Below are 17,160 nucleotides of genomic sequence, written 5' to 3' on the forward strand. Positions count from 1 at the left end.
GTGCCTGCTGGAGGATTTCCACACATTCTTTCATTGTCCACTGTTGCTTCATCCTAGAGAGTCAAAACAAGCCAGATCCTAACCTAGCTAACACAGGGCAGAAGGCAGGATTGGCTTGACACTGGATGAGATGGCAATTGCAGGGCCAATATAGCAGCACCAAGTAACTGAGCCAGTGCGGCTCTGGGAGGTAAGAACACTCATGAAAATGCAAACTCCACAGAGACTGCACACCAGATTGGAAATGAGCCTCAGACCCAAAAAGCTGAAAGGCAGTAGCATGAATTGCCCCACCACCAGGGAAGCATCTGATTTAATATTTTATTTTTGTTCATTCTGTACACATCAAGTCTGGCCAACAGAAAAAAAAATGACCTGCAAAAAGAAACAAGACTGATTATCGAAAGAATTCCTTCTTTTTTTTTTTGCAATTTGCCTTCATTGTAGGATTTTGTTTTCTGCTCTGTGCTTTAGAAGATTTGGCATAAACAAAAAAAAAAACAGCTTAGCGTTTATGCAGCAGTAGCAAGAAGACCCACAGAGCACTGAATGGGTGTGGGATGTCACTCGTGGACCCGGTCTCTGCTGTGTGTCCACTCAGGCCGGCGCTTCTCAATAAAAGCCTTAATGCCCTCCTGCCCATCTCTCAAAGCCAGGTTGTCCACCATAACCCTAGAAGCAGTAGCATAGGCAGCACTGCGATCCTGGGCCATCTGTCTGTAGAAAGTCTGCTTCCCCAGAGCGACGACCGGCCTGCTGGCAGCACAGACTTTGCGGGCGATGGCCAGCGTTTCCTCGTCTAGCTTCTCTGCTGGGACCACCTTACTGACCAGTCCGTGAAGCAGGGCGTCCTGGGCAGAGATGGGATTCCCAGTAAAGAGCATTTCCAGCGCCACCTCCACAGAGAAAAGGATGTTAAAAGATAAACCAAACACTAAGGAGCCTCTGTTGGCTTTTTATTTATAGCAGAAAGGGAAAAATGCTGTTACAACTCTTAGAAAAAAAAGGCCAACAGAGACTTATTTGTAGGACACTTAATTTCACTGCTAAAGTTTAACAATTTTGTACAAAACGGAACCTGTTTTTTCATATTGAAACTGTTTATTGAATTTGTTTTATACCATCTTTACTTGTTGGTTTGGTGACATCAGTACCATAATTTGTAATAGGTTGGGAAAATGAGTGAAGAGAAGCTGGAAAATCTCTGAGGCAAATCAGATCAACCTAAATGTCCTCTAACAGAGGGTAGTAAGGAAGGCCAAGAGCTGTGGCACACTACCACTGTTGTGAATGTACACCTCTCCCATCTGGGAGGCGCCTCTGTGTCCCTGGGTGTAACAGCAACAGACCCAGGAAATCTTTCAGCCCCCCTCTCTCTCAAACAATCTCAAATAACTCGCAGATCTCCTGTTGATTATGTTTGTCCGTTTTTGTTGCATTGTTGTGCAGGACTCTGCCATAATACAAATTTCCACCAGGGGATAATAAAGCCTGGATTGAATAATATCTGCGCTTGGTGAATATTATTAAAATATCATGCAGGAAACATTCCATAAACTGTTTAGCCACCAGGTCATTTCATGGTCAGTTAAGCCTATCTTACATCAGGTTTCTCAAAATGTTTTACATAATATGCAATGGTAAAATATGTACAATTACGTAAAATATAATACAAACTGAATTTTTTACTCAAATGCACTGCAAGATATTCATCTGAACAAACCTCTTCAGAAAATACCATCTTATACTTGAGGGTTTCACTGGTACCAATTGTTTTTTGCCACTGGAGTGACTTTTTTAAACACCTTCTTGTAAGACCTTGCTGGAGCATAACTTACTGTTTCTTAAAATGTACTGCTTATGTGGTTGTTGTTCAGTTACTTTATAGGCTGTTTGTTTATCTTCCTGGATGCACAGCTATTTCCTATTTATCATGACAGAGGAAATTCTGGTGCATTTTACTGAAAATAGATTGTGCATTCATTCTCTTGTTGTGATTCAGTTATGGCTGCTTTCAAAACATTTTGAACTACAATGTTCTGCATTTAGCTCCTGATTTTAAATGATTTAATTTCGTATACTTTTTTAAAACCATATCTCAGCTACAGCCCACATTGTTTTTACAAGCATGAAAAAAATAATTATGCCCTGAGCTTCACTACACATACTTGCTGTTTACCCTTTGCTAAGTCATGAATACTATTTGAATTGTGAATTGCACGACTATGTGGAAAAGCTCTTCTGATGACAAGGTAACATTTGCGCATCACATTCTGTCAAGCTGAGTTGACACTCACACACTGCAGGTATTCCAAATGGATCTGCCTCATAACTTGCCTTAAGTTCCCTAACACACATTCTAACCAAGACAAAAAAGGATCTTTTCTAGTTATTTTAAGACATTCTTGATTGTTTTTTTCATAAATGCTACATCCAAGTACTATCATCATATTTCAAAATACCTTTGTTGGACCGATACCGTTAAGCAAAACATTCTTAAAATGTCTTCATTAGTGACGTAACAAATAATTAGAAGACGGAAAATCCGTGCTGGAGTTTTGTTAATGAACACCTGTAATTGCTGCATTTTTCAGTTGTGCGTTTTCTTGTTTTCTTTGAGGAAACATTAAACTTTCTCAATGCATGCCACCTCATAAATTATGCAAATTCCAAAAATTGTGGAATTAAATGATTGCCAATTTAGTTATCATACATTAGTTGCTGTGACTTGCATGCAAGTTTGGTTAAAGGGGTGTATCAAAATATTTTTTACAAAGTATATACTGTAATAACAAATCAAGATAACGGAACCACAAACATGAACTTGGAACCTATTCCTTGCCCCTTTCAGGAAGTCTGAGCATTACCTTCCTTGGAATGGCCCTGCCAATGGCAACAGCAGGTGTCGAACAAAAAAGCCCAACGTTTACTCCAGGTGTGGCAAACGTTGACTTTTCAGAAGCAACTGCGATATCACAACTGGCAACCAGCTGGCATCCTGCTGCCGTTGCCATGCCACTGACCTTGGCGATGACTGGCACGGGAATGTCTTGTATCAACGTCATGATCTGGAAAAGAATGAAAGAAGAAGGCACTGCAAATGTAGCTTTTCAATATGTATCAATAAGGTAAAGAAATTAAGTACCGCTGCAAACAGATTACATGTGCCCATCACCTGTGGGCTGAAACACCAATGTAATGTCAATAATAGGGAGTTGGGCCACCATCTGCAGGCTGTATCGTTAAACACATCTATCATTAAAACAATATACAGAACCCTAAAAGTACAAAATAAATCACTTTTTAAATGTACAGTATGTTATATATTTCATTTAATATCTTCATTTTTAGGGTAACACAGTGGTTAGCATTTCTGCCTCGCAGAGCTGGAACCCTGGGTTCAATTCCAGACCTAGGTGCTGTCTGTGTGGAGTCTGCATGTTCTCCCCATGTTCGCGTGTGTTTCCTCTGGGTGCTCCGGTTTACTGGTAGGTTAACTGGGTTCTGTAAATTGGCCCTGGCATGAGTGTGTGTGCGTGTTTGTGTCTGTGTGTCTGCCCTGCGATGGACAGGTGTCCCATCCAGAGTGTTTCCTTTCACGCGCCCAGTGCTTCCTGGCATAGGATCTGAGCCGCTGTGATCTTGAAAAGGATAATCCGTTATGGAAAGTGATATGATGATGTCTTCATTTCTGTTGGCCGCAATTTAATATGGTTATATGTTAATTATCACTAGAAATCTAGCTCTCATAAGCCATAATGCCTTTCAATAGTTGCTGAATTTATATAGCATAGAAAAGAAATAGAAAAGAGAAGTTACTGAATGCTGTGTTTGGATAAAATCACAACCTGAAAACCTATTTCTGGAAGAAGTTTCAGCTTGCATGTGAATTTCAAATGAGACTCATTTCCAGGACAGATATGTGAATCTGCATGTACTAGTCTACTGTATATTGCTGTAAACATAAATCTCAGTGATTTTAACAAACAGGCAATGATACAGAATATACTGATAATTTATTGTAGCCTCTTCCTTTTCTATCTCTGTTCTCAGAGAGAGATAGTTAAAGGACTTCTTTTTCAAGACTGTGTTTTCTTGCTTTTACTAAAATTATAACATCTGTCATCCTGAGAACCATGTGGACAGAACAGTTTAGCAATCTCCTAATGGCTCTTTACTGCTGAAGCAGAAAAGCACACACTTCAACACTGTCCCCTCCTGACATTGACGTGTCCAAAATACCTTAGCAAGAATGCAGCTACTGTTGCCCTACATACTGTACAGAAGCCAGCAGTTCATAAAAACTGAAACAGATTTCAGGATTAGGGAAGCTGAATTTTTCACTTTCATCATGACTTGTTACAAAGTAATGGCTGATGACCTTAGCAAGGGCCTCACCTCTGAGCACACCTCAAACACCCTGCTGTGATGCTCAGGTCCCTGGGCCAATGTCAACTCCTTCAGGTCATGTCCTGATGAGAACACTGGGCCTTCAGCTGGAAAACAACGGGCAGCTTCATTAAAGAAGTAAAAAACCAAAATGCACTCACGTATTTATTAACAGTTGCCAACTTCGACTGGGTAGGAAAAGGAAATTGACTGGTTCCTCAGACCACATAGGAAATACCAATACTATTTTGAACCACCCCAACAAATGGATCCCATAATATTCATTATGGAAGTTGGGAGTAAAAACTCTACAGCTTATTCAGTTAAATCAGAATGATGTAGAGTAGCACTCTTTTTTCTAAATTAAACTAAATGTGTTTGTGTCTGTGCTAGCCATGCATATTATTATATTATCCAGCAACAAAGTAGCCTCTCGCAAATTCCCACTTTTTTGTTTGGAATACCTGATATGATAATGACCCTGAGGTCATCACTGTCTATCTCGTGCAATATATCGGTCCGCAGAGAATTCAGCATTGACAAGGATAAAGTATTTCTTCTCTTGGGGTCATTAAGTATTATATTCCTAGGGAGATAAAAAAAAAGATCTTTGTTATCGTGTAAAATGCACAAACGGCAGTCTTGGAAAACGATTGTTACTTTAAATACATTGTCCTTTAATTGTATTGGGAAATACCTGACTAGGTGCAATATTCTTAGCAACAAAGTTAAGGGCATATCACGTTAGACGTGATTTATTGCTTTAATTTCTATATGGAGCTGAATACAGATAATTGCAAATACGGTATAGCACTCAAATGTGTTTCGGTTCGACTTGGGGGGGGGGGGGGATTTATCTAGCCAATGATAACGGCGATTGTTTTAGACTAGGTAACTTTTCTGATCAAGAAAATACGTTTTGAACGTAAATTAAACACCTGACACTGCTGTAGAAAGACATAAACGCGCTTAATGCACTGTTTAGAGCCGATATACACATAAACACTTCTGCTTGCATATAAAACGTCTTCTCCTGGGTCTAACCTTATTCCGTCCTGCTGCAGCCTCACGGTCAGGGGCTCAGACCGAGTTTGCGCACAGAATGACCTAGTCAAACCCCCTGAAGCGAGACTGCTGGAGTTCAGTCTCAATCCGCTACGCAGCAGGATTTCTTTGCAGCGAAAAAGACGAAAAGCAACACCACGATTAGCCATGTTTCATCTGAATGTTTTGAGGCGGAAGAAAATAGAAACAAATGGAGGCGTAGTTTACGTTTTCTGCTCACTGCTGCCGCCTACCTTGGCTGAATGCAGGAAGTCGGATTAGGCAATCTTGTGGGTTTGAAACACTTTTCAGGCAGACTGAGTTTTTACGAGTAGGCGGTATTTAACACACGGTACTTTTTCCAGACTTGTTGAGGAGAATAAACTAAAAAAAAAAATCCTTGAAGTATGAAGTAAAACCAAATAGACATGAAGAACATTTCTTACAATATAATATTATTAGCAATACTTTGCATGCACAGACAGCAAAGTGTAAACGTCTGTATTCAATGAAAAAGTGCTGTATAACAGCTGCATGTAGTATATTTATTGATATATTTTTGGATCAGTGTACACAGATTATTGTACCTGGAAGAACAACCATGTGGTTACATAAACAAATGCAGGGTTAATTGGGATTCATTAGTACAAAATACCAAGTCTGGTTACATCAATGTTTGATATTTCTAAAGAACAATGTTACAGTAGTTTGCCCTTTTCCCTATATTATAGTAATCATTTCTTCTAATGTCCTTTTGTCAGAAAAAGCTTGTGTGATGCTTGGCCTGGTTTAAAAAAGTAGTGCATTTGTTGAAGTCTTTCATACACAATTTGCGATTATTTGCTTTGCAGAAGGTGTCTTTTATGTTTGCCTCAGTAGGCTCTGTAAATAGTGGTAGAAAAGAATGAGTAAAACATTATAATGTGCAGAGACATTGTAGGTAGGCACATTGACAAATGTGCATATTTCTGAAATTCTATGGTTTATTAATTTAGATACTTTTATGTCCCCTACTTTTCACCTGTTTAGCAGTTGTTTCCTAAATGGTAATCATTTATACAGCTTGAGAGGAAAAATAAAAATTCAGTCCATTTCTACAACCTAATTTTATTTGCATAATATATGTAATTTAAAGCTTCCATAACATGTTAAAATGTTTAGTGTACTCACTTGTTGACCCTGTAAAAATCTTAAGCAATTGTTTTACTGACCCTTTGGGCACTAAAACATTTCATGGCTTTGACCTCACTTTGGATTCTTACCAAGTGATGCAGTTTGAAGGAGACTCCAGTTGCTCCAGCAGACCGCTCAGAGCTCGCCCTGCTGAGGTGGCTGTTTCAACCACACTGGAGAATGATACACAGCATGTATGTGTTCTGTGGTGAGGTACTGTTTAAAAACAAAATCAAGCAAACCTTCCTATAGTCAGGTGTATTATGGGATGAATGCAGGTGCTCTGCAGTGATGTGCTGTTTAAATAGTATTATACTGAAAGAGGCATAGTTTCCTTACCTCTGGGGGATCTGTACTACAGGAAGAGATCTGATGCCATGGAGACAGGTGTAAGTCCTTTGCAATTGCAGAAGCAGATCTTCTTCACCTCCCTGGCTCTGTGAGGCTCCATTCCTTTGCAAACAGGCCAGTCAAACACCTTACAAGCTCCTGAGGACAATATCTACAAGCACTCGTATTCATTCATTTATTTTGAAATTGCACTTGTAGGAAAACCGTAGGCCTCCTTGAACAAATGTAATTCCTTGACAATGTGGAACACTGGATAATAAAAAAAAGAAAATCTGCACAACTGGATACCATTACCTTCTTATCTCATTGGATGGATATCTACAGTAGGATAAAATAATTTTAATCTATTATGTCAGTGAAGCAATTATTTCTCTTATTATCTCAGTATTGTGATGATTTATTTGAGCTATAATTGAGATAGAGGTATTTTGGAGTGTGGCAGAACAGTTAATCCACATAACAGATTATTTTTTTGTCAAATGCAACTCACTGTCTTTAGTTTTCATTCTAAAAGGCAACCACTGGCATTATGCAAACCAAGGAAATACTTCTTTAAAGAATCACTCACCATGGGCATGTGTTTTTTTCAGAGCTCCTTCAGTATATCTGTGGCTATACAGCACAAAGAATTGAAATGCATATCTCTATTGGCAGGAAAAGCTGGAAATACATATACTGTATATAACGAGTAGGGAGCTGCGTCAGCATGCGTAGGCTGCAAAGGAACAGGTAAGGGGTTTATTCCATGCTGAAAAGAAAAAAGAAAACACAACATTTCGGCTGTGGAGCCTTCTTCAGGTGTGAGGTCTTACCTGTTCCTTTACTGTATATACTGCACATGGATGATACTGCTACAAGAAATTTGAGAAAATTAAATACTGTTTTACATTTACATAATACAAGAATTAAGAAGCCATCAACAATCACAAAGGCTTGCTTATTTTATTTATTACACATCCTCTTACCTGCATTTACCTCAGCAATGACCACAACCAGTTTAGTGACTCTTCTGCTGGTCACAACACAATACCCTAATGCCAATAGAGGGCAGACTGACAGTAGAGACTGTCACACCGGCTTCCAAAGGAGCACTGGACAGTGCACCCAAAAAACCATGGCAGCCAGTCGAGTTTCTAGTCAATCTGCCAATCAGTCGATTGCTGTGACAACATGATTTCACTTGCGTGCAATAGATTAATCAGGTAAGGCAATTAATTACCTTTACCAGCAGGATGTTTAAGATCAGCCTTGACAGTTCCTCTTCTCTAGTCTTGGCAATCAGTTTGCACTCAGTCTTTGTTTGTTTCTCCTTCTCTATGCTATGGTTGTGCTTTTAAGTAACTCTCTAGATCATTCCTGTGCTTCACCTGTGTTCTCCAGTGTTTTTACTAAGCAAGCCTCAACCTCACTTCTGTGCTACGAACCTGGCTTATTACTATGACTATGCTTTAGGAATTCCTATATGTCCTTTGGTCCTGTGTCTTCCCAGCTTTAAATCTGGCAATGCTTCCCATTACAGCTTTGGACTGTATCTCTCTTGCTACACCAACCTGTGTGTTAACTTTTCATGAGCCTGCTTGCTTGTCTTTGCCTGATCTTGGATTCACCCTACTGCCTCAGACTGCTGCACTCAGTCAGGTAAGTGCAGAGCAGTCAGGTTTTATTACAGTAAGACTAAACCAATACGATTACAGCAGGCGAAGGTGAAATCCACTGGCTATCCATGGATTAAATATAAATTCACAGCAGGTAAGTGTGGTGCAATAAAAAGAAACAATAAAAAACATGTGACACCATGACAGATAGCAACAAGCTTTTTCTTCGCTCTGCTTGGCTGCTCTTGTCTCCATTCTGCCTTCCACAGTAGCTCTTCCTCTGCCCAATTCTCCTGCTAAAACCTTGGAGACATTGGTTTGGGCATTAGCTCTGTGGGTGAAAGACGATTCCGTTTGTCATGACCAGTGTCACTCCCCCAGGAAGTGGGGTGGAGGTGAAGGTGTTACAGACCCTAGAGCATACTGTAGGTGCCACACATCAGAGGGAGTGTCCAGCTTGCTGCACCTTGAACACAGCACAAGCCCAGTGGCAAGCTGTTCACCAGAGACTGTTCCAAGGTCAGCTTCACAGCTAGTGCCTTCTGAATGCCCACATCATCATTTTTCTCCACCACCAAGAGATTCTTGGCTGAATAATCACAGGTGAAGACTTTGTGACATCCCCAGCCTCTATATTAGATGCATCCACCTTCAGCTTAAATGGCAAAACAGGGTAGTCATATTTTAACAGAAGTGCCATAGTGAAGTAACACTTCAGCTCTTCAAAAGCCCTCTGAACCTTGGAAGTCCACTTGCCCTGGTCAGGTCCCTTCTTGGTGAGAACAGTAATAGGACCCATCCTCCTGAGTTGAAGTTGCAGATAAATCAGTGCTTGTAATTTGTGGATCCCGCTGATATGCTTCAGCGTAGAGAGTGTGCAACAGTCTCAAACCACCAACCCTTTCTGGAGATCCATTTGGAGACCTTCAGGAGAAATACACTATACCGGAACGGTGACCTCAGGTACTCAAAATTTTCATTTGTCTAGTTTTTCATTCAAACTGATGCTGGCAGAGTCACAGGAGAACCTGCCTGACATGCAGGAAATGATCTTTGAAAGAGACAGAAAATATCAGGATGTCATCGATGTACGCAACCATGAACCTATCCAAAAAATCATTGACCAGATTCTGAAAGATGAAATCTGAAAGAATGTCGTTCACCAAGTTCTTGAAAACTACGGGCATATCACAGCGTCCAAAAGCATGACAAGAAGTTTGTAGTGTCCAGAGCTCGTGTTGAAGGCTGTCTTCAATTTATCTCTTTCCCTAATATGTACCAAGTTGTAGGCCCCCCCTAGGTCAATTTGGAGAGAACTGTAACCTGACTCATCTTTTCTAACAGGGAAAAGATCAGTGGTAACTGTAAGAGGGTAACTGTCATTGACAGTGACAGTGATGATATTGACAGTGATGTTATTCAGCCCATGCTAGGATGCAGTATTCCATCTTTCTTTTGGATGAAAAAGAAGTCAGCACAAGCTTTAGATGAGGATGGTCCGATGAATCCCTTCTGGAGATCCTCCTCTATGAATTCCTTCATTTCACTGGAGAGAAAGAAAAAAGAGATGACCTCTGTCAAAAGATCGATAAAACAATCATAAGGCTAGTAGGGAGGCCAAACTTGTGCTTTGTCCTGATCATCGTGGAGAATCGAAAACCAAGCAAAATGTATTTTTAGAGAACTGAAAACTCCTGCAAACTGTGTTACGCTCACCCCGCCTCTCCAAAGCGGGACACGCCAACGCCCATTCTCACTGTCTCAAGAGGGGCGTGTAGTTTCAGAGGCTGGCAGCCACGTCTTCGTTCTGTCCTGAACGCCATGGGAACAGCTGATGCAGAGCACCTGGCTTGAGTGAGAGCTTTCACTGCAGCAGGTGCTGTAAGGGTGTTTAAACCTGGTTCAGACTCTTCTTGGCGATCCAGCAGTGACATTCTCATTGCACTCCTGAGCCACTTAACTATGTCTCAGCGAAGCCTCTTCTAGCTCCTGGTTTCCAGTTCCTTAAGGCTCCGTCTGGAAGCTCTGCCTGCAGATGTGCTAACTAGAGGATTCCAGAGGCTGAGAGGGAAGGTCAGTAGATATTACTGTCAGTCCGGTTCAGATGGCTCCTGGGAATCCAGGGTTTTTCACTCCTGGTGCTTCTCCTGAGGGATGTCTTGCTTTGATTTCACCATCTCCCATATACCTGGGTGTAAGAATGCATGTCCAACACAATCTCTCCAGGATCCATGCTCCAGATGAGTCTGAGGTGGTCCCAGAGCCCATCTGGAGCAGTGAAAGAGGCAGTGAGGGCAGCATTGGCCTCCAGTCCTTTTCCCCTTGACACCCCAGTTTTGTCCCCCATTTTGCTAGATAGGAAGTGCTGCAGAAGGGTCAGAATTCTTGGCTGGCAGGCCATCCAGCCTTGCAACTGCCCATAGAACTCATACACAGATACTACTGGTGGTCCAACATGAGGAGCAACATTATTTAGCAGCATGCTCTGTGCTATATATCCTCCACCCATCATCTGCAACCCTTACCTACACCTGAATGCCTGTGGGACTCTATACCTATGGATTTTACCACTGGCATTCCCTGCTCTCGAGGTTGTTCAGTTATTTTGGTTATGGTCGACCAGTTCTTTAAGTCTTCCCATTTTCTTTCTCTGCCTAAACTGCCTTCCGTTCATCAGATGATGGATATCTTTGCAAAGGAAATAACATTGGAAGATGGCATTGAACACAAGCTCAGGACTTTAAGAATACCTGATCATGCCCTTTGGTCTTTGTAATGCCCCAGCCATCTTCTAGATTTTCAGGAACTAACGTCTTCTGGGACTTCGCAGACAACGTTTTGGTAGTCATCTTAGACAAAATCCTCATCTGCTCCAGCAACCTCCAGGAATACATCAGGCAGGTTCTTCAGCATTTCAGAGACCACCACCTCTATGCCAAACTTGAAAAGTGTGAGTTCCACCGGTCCGAAGTGGCCTTCCTTGGATACATCCTCTCCTCCTGACAAGGTTGTGGTGGTAAAGAACTGGCCCACTATCACCACCCTCAAACATGTCCAGTGCTCTGTAGAGTTCACCTATTAATACGGCCTCTTTACCCGCAGTTTCAGCATGGCTGTAGCCACTATCACCACTCTACCAGGAAGGGGGCGGGCCAGGGCAAGTGGTCGCCCGAGGTTAAAGTGAGAGAAGAACAAAGCCCAGCGTGTTTGTCGTGGGTTCAGTCATTTGACTTCTTGATGTACTCCAGGTTTTTGTGATCTATAAAGACCAAGAAGCGATGCAAGCCTAGCTCAAGAAGATGCTCAAGAAGAGGTCAAGAAGAGAGCGTTCGTGATCACTAGCATCTCCTGGTCACCCACTTCGTAATTATGCTCTGCCAGAGACACTTTCCGGGAAAAGAAGGTACATGGGTGGTCACCCAAAGTGCTGTGAGAGGACTACGCTCTCTCCCACGTCCAAGACATTCCTGAGGGGTGCCCTTCTAAGTCCATTCAGTTCCTTTTTCAAGGGTCTCGCTATTTGGTTTCTTCCGTACCCAAGACTCCCTGTTTTTAGCAGCTGTGCTGTGTTTAGCAGCCTCTTTTTGCCAGGGATGCAGTTGGCCGGGCTTCTCCTGGGATCATCATTCCCCCCTATTACTGACTGGATTGGGTTTATTAAGCCCCGCTGGCCCATAATCAATTATATCATTTTCACCTTTCACTTTTCACTTTCCAGTCTTTTGCGCTTGGGTTCTGACAGATCACCAGCTGCATTACAGGATCACTCCAAAACGAATGGCCAAACAAAATGAGTGAACAAAGATCTGGAGGCACAACTGCAATGCCACATGTGGTGGGTTGTAAGAGCCAACATCTAAAAGACCACACAGCAGCAGGAAAGAATGGCCAACTATTGCTGGAGGGCCATTCCACCCCTGAGGCCTGGAACAAAGTGTGTGGCTATTAATCAGACTTCTGTCTCTGCCTGCCATAATGGAACTTGCTCCTCTACTTCATTGGCCCATTCAAACAATCCAACACATGTTGGAACATGTGAATACCATCACCTACTGGCTTGCCCTCCTGCATTCATTGGGAAGGCAAATCTCATCAATGTTCCACATTTTACTTCTGAAACCTGCACTGGCAACCATCATGCCATCTGTACCATCATCACTTTGAATTGAAGGCACCCAAGAACCCAGGCCATACCGTATCATGGACATCTGATGGGTACAGATCAGCCTCCAATGCTTGGAGCTTTGGAGAGGCTGTGGACCAGAGGAACCATCATGGGTGCCAGCTCAGGAACTCCACACCTACCACATCTGATACCCCAGCCTGGGGAGCACCCATTAATAAAAGGTGAATGTTGTACCCGGGTGAGCCAGAAGTCACGGCCCTTGGTTTCCTTGAAAACCGTTCCCTATCAGTCATCCCATACAGCGGCGCAGCCCCCCTGTCTACAACTGCCCTGAAAGCTGCGCTTGCCTTCCAGTCCTGTCTGAACCTTCCAGTCTCCATCTTCAACAATCTCTATCTGTATTCATTGTGCTTCACAAATCTCTGTTCTCTGCGTCTCTTCAGCAACCCAACACCAATGCTTTACTCTGACTGTGTCCTCACCGAGTTGCTGAATTTGGATTCTCCAGCATGTCGGCAAGATGGAGCTGTCCCCAACAGCAAGCCACGTCGTTACACCTACCAGTTGGCTCTTACTTGTCATCTCGGACGGTGACTCCCCGGACTTACACGTCTCCCTGTTGAAATCCGTCAGCTGTCATCTTGGAGGGGCCATGTCCATAGGAGAAGCCTTGGGTTCCTGCAAGAGACTTTCATGCCCCCTGTCTGGTGTGCTGATTTCATTCCTGGTTCCCTGGCGTACCCTGTTCAGCATCCAGAAGTCTCTCCTTGAGGGAGGGATATAGTAAACCCAAAATACCTTGGCAACCGGTCAAGTCTTTACTCAATCTGCCAATCAGCCCATTGACATGGCGATGTCATCTGACAGGAGATTGATCCCACCTGTGTGCAATTAATTCATCACTTACCTTTACGAGCAAGATTTTTAAAACCAGCCTTGACCGTACCTCTTCCCTAGAGAAAAGTCGAGACTTGTCTCTAATCTAAGTGATCAGTTTTCACTTGTTTTTTCTTTGATTCTTCCATTTCCGTTCTACGCTGGTGTTTTCGGCTATGTCTCTGGGTCAGTGAAAGTCATTGAAACGGAACATGCCCTGCTTAAAACACAAGAGGGAAAGCATTCTGTAAAGTAATAGCTGAGCAGGTTTATCTTCTAACTGGTGGCACATACACACAGATGCAGACGACAACTTTCATGTACTGTATAACTCCATTTTCCGACCACTTTATGCAATAAAGATTTGCGAGGGAGCCAAAGCTTATTTAAGTGGTTTGTGTGTTCATACCATGTTCACATGGGTTTCCTTCACGTTCTCCAGTTTCCTCCCACAGTCCAAAGACATACTGGTAGGTTAACTGGCTTTTGGGAAAAGATTCAGGCTCAGGCTCCTTTGCGACCCTATGTTGGATTAAGTGAAAATGGATGGATGTTTCTATGGGAACATTATAGAAGCCCCACGGGGAACATAGAAAAATAAAGAAGTTACAAACAAAATGCCTTTCATCTTATCTAACTTGCTTGGTTGCTAATAGCTAATTGAGCTGTTGAATGTTTTTTGAAGGATTCCAGTTATCAGCTTTAACAAATTGACTGGACAGCCTTTTCCAGACTTCTAGAACCCTTTGTGCAATTGAGCTTGCTATCATTTTTGGATTTAAATGCACTTACAGTAGTTTCTACTTATGTCCTATGGATTGCATTTTACTGTATTAAGAGACTCGTGTGATTTCTTTATTAAATGCAGAAAACATATTAGATACAAGGCACACACATATAATTTTATACAGAAAAATATATTCTTATTTGAAAGGTGAATAACTGACTATAAATCATAAAGCACTACAGATGATGTTTTTAAACTCAAATGATCTCTTTAAGTGTAAAACTGTGACCTTTCAATCTTTTAATTCTGCTGTAGTCTTTTCTTACTTCCAATAACTACTTTTTTTGTAAAATAACAGTACATTTTGTAAAATAACAATAATAACTTACCAGTAAAATGATATAAAAATAATAAATCTACATCCTTCTTAAAGAAAAAGAAATTAGGATGAAAAACTATTTGAGTACAAAGGAATACATACATTAGGAATTTCAGGAGAATGTGAAAATACCGAAATGTTCTTTTCTAATCTGGAAGTGGCACAGCTCTGTTTTTCAGGTTCTTAATGTTGGGAGGGTTATAAACAAACTTCTGTTTCTGTAAATGAAAAAAATATTATGTGAAGAATATTTTAGATATTCAAAATGTACTGCTGTTTGGCCTAAAAAGAAAACAGAAAAAAAACATTTAAGTTATTTTAGGAAAAATATTTAGTACATTAATTTAGATTTACATGTTTTTAAAACCAGATCAACAGAAAAAGAGGCATCCATAGGTGACTTTGTGACACCAAGTTCTGTTTTTTTAACCCTACACATTGTTTTCAGAGAGCAACAAGAGAATGGGAGGATATCTTACCTTGCAGGTTCCAGCTCAGCAGCAGGTTGTTCTTGAGTTGGCTGGTAGATTCTACCTACGCTGGTTAAAGCAAGAGACCACAGCAACACAAACGAACTCCAAGCGCCATGCTTGAAGCATAAAGGAGTAGATGTGCGTGAATCCATTCAATAGCTACCTCAAATGTTCCTTGGGCATTGGACTGCATTATTCCAAATTTATAGGCAATTTTATTCAGAAATGATCAGCTTATCTACAGAGGTTAATGAGAACAGTACTTGCTGGTGCTAACAGGTTTTTGGTTTTGACTATGAAGAAACTGTACAACTGAAAATTCTAGAATAACAGCATGTAACTGTTTCACAGCAGACATTCATTGTGACACATTGGTGATGTCATCCATGAGATCACAATCCATTTTAAAGAGCTAACTTAATAAAATAATGAACTTTATTTTATGCAGCACCTTTGAAAGCAATCATCTTAAAGCAATCATCTCAAATATATTGCTTCCTAAAAAAGCACATTAAAGAAAATGTAATAAAAAAAAACTACAAAGCCAAAGTAGATATCGAAAATAAAACAGTCACATAAAAGCTTGATGAAAAAGCAAGTTTCTTGGGCTAGACTCCAAGGCATCTACTGTGAATGAGTCCCTGAATGTTCTGGTGGGGATTGTGTTTTACTGGGGCATAACAAGAAAAAGGCCCTGTCACCCATAGAGTGCAGATGAACACTGGGGACAGATAATAAACTATGAACTAAATAAACTAGAGTCAGCTAAGTGAACAACTAAGGAGGATGCAGGAGTAAACATAACAAATCAGTCAGCAATGAATGTAAGGTGAAGACATTTAAAGGCTACCTGTCAGGTTTTGAGTTGACAATTCAAGGACCCCAAGACAGTAGTGATATGATCTACTGTGCATGACGTAGTCTGGGTTCTAGCTGCTGAATTCTGAACAAATAGTTACAATTTTTGATTGGGAAGTGGCTATTGAGGTATCATTATCTAAGGGATAATGGTCAGCACCAGGCTATCGTCAACATTCCTAGTTCAGTTTAAAAGTCAATAGACGATCAAAGTACAGTGCTATCAACTGACAGTTACAACATTGGTTTTACATAACTAATTGGAGAAAACCAATGACATGACGATTTAATCCTTTTTTTGTCAGGCAAATGTTAAATGACAGTACTGAAACAGCTAACAGCTCCATTTCAGGTTTAGTATGGACATTGATGTGTACTGTACATAATTTGTATTAAAAATGTTAATTCAGATCTTTTAGAATTTGACCAAGACAAACCTGTATGTATTACATACCACAGGGAAAGAATTTTGAGCCATGTGAAACTCTGCATAAAACTTAGTCAGCTTGGAACTGAAAACACCCAGAGAAAATTTTGATGCTTGGCAGAATTATATCATTTAGGGCACTACTGCAGTTCCTAGAGCTTTTCACACTGATATATTCCTTTTCCACTTAAGATTCAGATTTTGATGTTCAAAACACAACTTCAGTGTAGCCAAAAATAGCAAAATCAAACCATAGATGTAGAGAAATGTTGGTATTTTGACCCTGCATTTTCATTTAAAGTGCATATTAGTAAGGTCACAAGGGTATCTTTCTTCTACCTACGTAACATTGCTTGACAAAAACCTTTGCTCTGCCTATCTGATGCTGAAATATTGGCAGAAGCCTTTAATTAATGAAGAGTCTACTACTGTAGGAATTTACAGGGGTATTTTATAGGACAGCAGGCTTCAGTGCAGTACTGCATGTCCATAATTATGTGACTCACTTGCTGAAAGCACTCTGCATCAGACACTAACCTTCTGTTAAAATCAGAGTGGTATTTAAGGTTCTCATGCTCATTGGAGTATCTCTGTGTCCTGGTTTTACTGGATGAAGCTGCTATGCTTTTTTCCTCATTCATTTTTGTCATGAATATTTTATGTTTATTATTATTCAGTATAAATAAAATTGCATTATTAGCCTTAAAGTGCTAAAAAACTTCACCTACCTTCTACTTTAGAA

The 17,160-nt window shown here is 40.9% G+C and overlaps 1 protein-coding gene and 1 long non-coding RNA gene across 3 annotated transcripts; both read right to left on the reverse strand.

The window, feature by feature from the left end:
- Positions 1-307: 307 nt before the first annotated feature.
- echdc3 (enoyl CoA hydratase domain containing 3) lies at positions 308-5,655 on the reverse strand. 2 transcript variants are annotated; one of them, XM_088645311.1, is made up of 5 exons: positions 5,434-5,655; positions 4,854-4,975; positions 4,399-4,496; positions 3,024-3,068; positions 308-896 (listed from the first exon to the last, which is right to left on the reverse strand). In XM_088645311.1, the coding sequence occupies exons 1-5, from the start codon at positions 5,601-5,603 to the stop codon at positions 564-566; spliced, it is 768 nt and encodes a 255-aa protein (XP_088501437.1). In that variant the 5' UTR covers positions 5,604-5,655; the 3' UTR covers positions 308-563. The 2 variants fall into 2 exon arrangements, with proteins under 2 accessions (XP_088501437.1, XP_088501436.1); XM_088645310.1 differs by having other exon boundaries at positions 2,868-3,068.
- A 7,434-nt stretch (positions 5,656-13,089) lies between these two features.
- On the reverse strand, positions 13,090-15,447 carry LOC148655127 (uncharacterized). The gene is made up of 3 exons (XR_015941190.1): positions 15,140-15,447; positions 14,763-14,878; positions 13,090-13,771 (listed from the first exon to the last, which is right to left on the reverse strand). It is a non-coding gene; the product is annotated as an uncharacterized LOC148655127 (long non-coding RNA).
- Between the last annotated feature and the right edge of the window lie 1,713 nt (positions 15,448-17,160).

The sequence above is a fragment of the Lepisosteus platostomus genome, chromosome 9 (assembly GCF_059453375.1).
Source record: "Lepisosteus platostomus isolate fLepPlt1 chromosome 9, fLepPlt1.hap1, whole genome shotgun sequence".
NCBI lineage: Eukaryota > Metazoa > Chordata > Actinopteri > Semionotiformes > Lepisosteidae > Lepisosteus > Lepisosteus platostomus.

Bases quoted from the DNA above. Each gene is read 5' to 3' on its own strand.
- echdc3 (XM_088645310.1), bottom strand. From the start codon at position 5,603: ATGGCTAATCGTGGTGTTGCTTTTCGTCTTTTTCGCTGCAAAGAAATC. The intron at 4,497-4,853 runs GTATTCCAAACA...GTTGTTTTCCAG, and splicing joins CAGGGTCATTATCATATCAG to CTGAAGGCCCAGTGTTCTCA. The intron at 897-2,867 runs GTAATGCTCAGA...TTCTCTGTGGAG, and splicing joins GCAGGGCCATTCCAAGGAAG to GTGGCGCTGGAAATGCTCTT.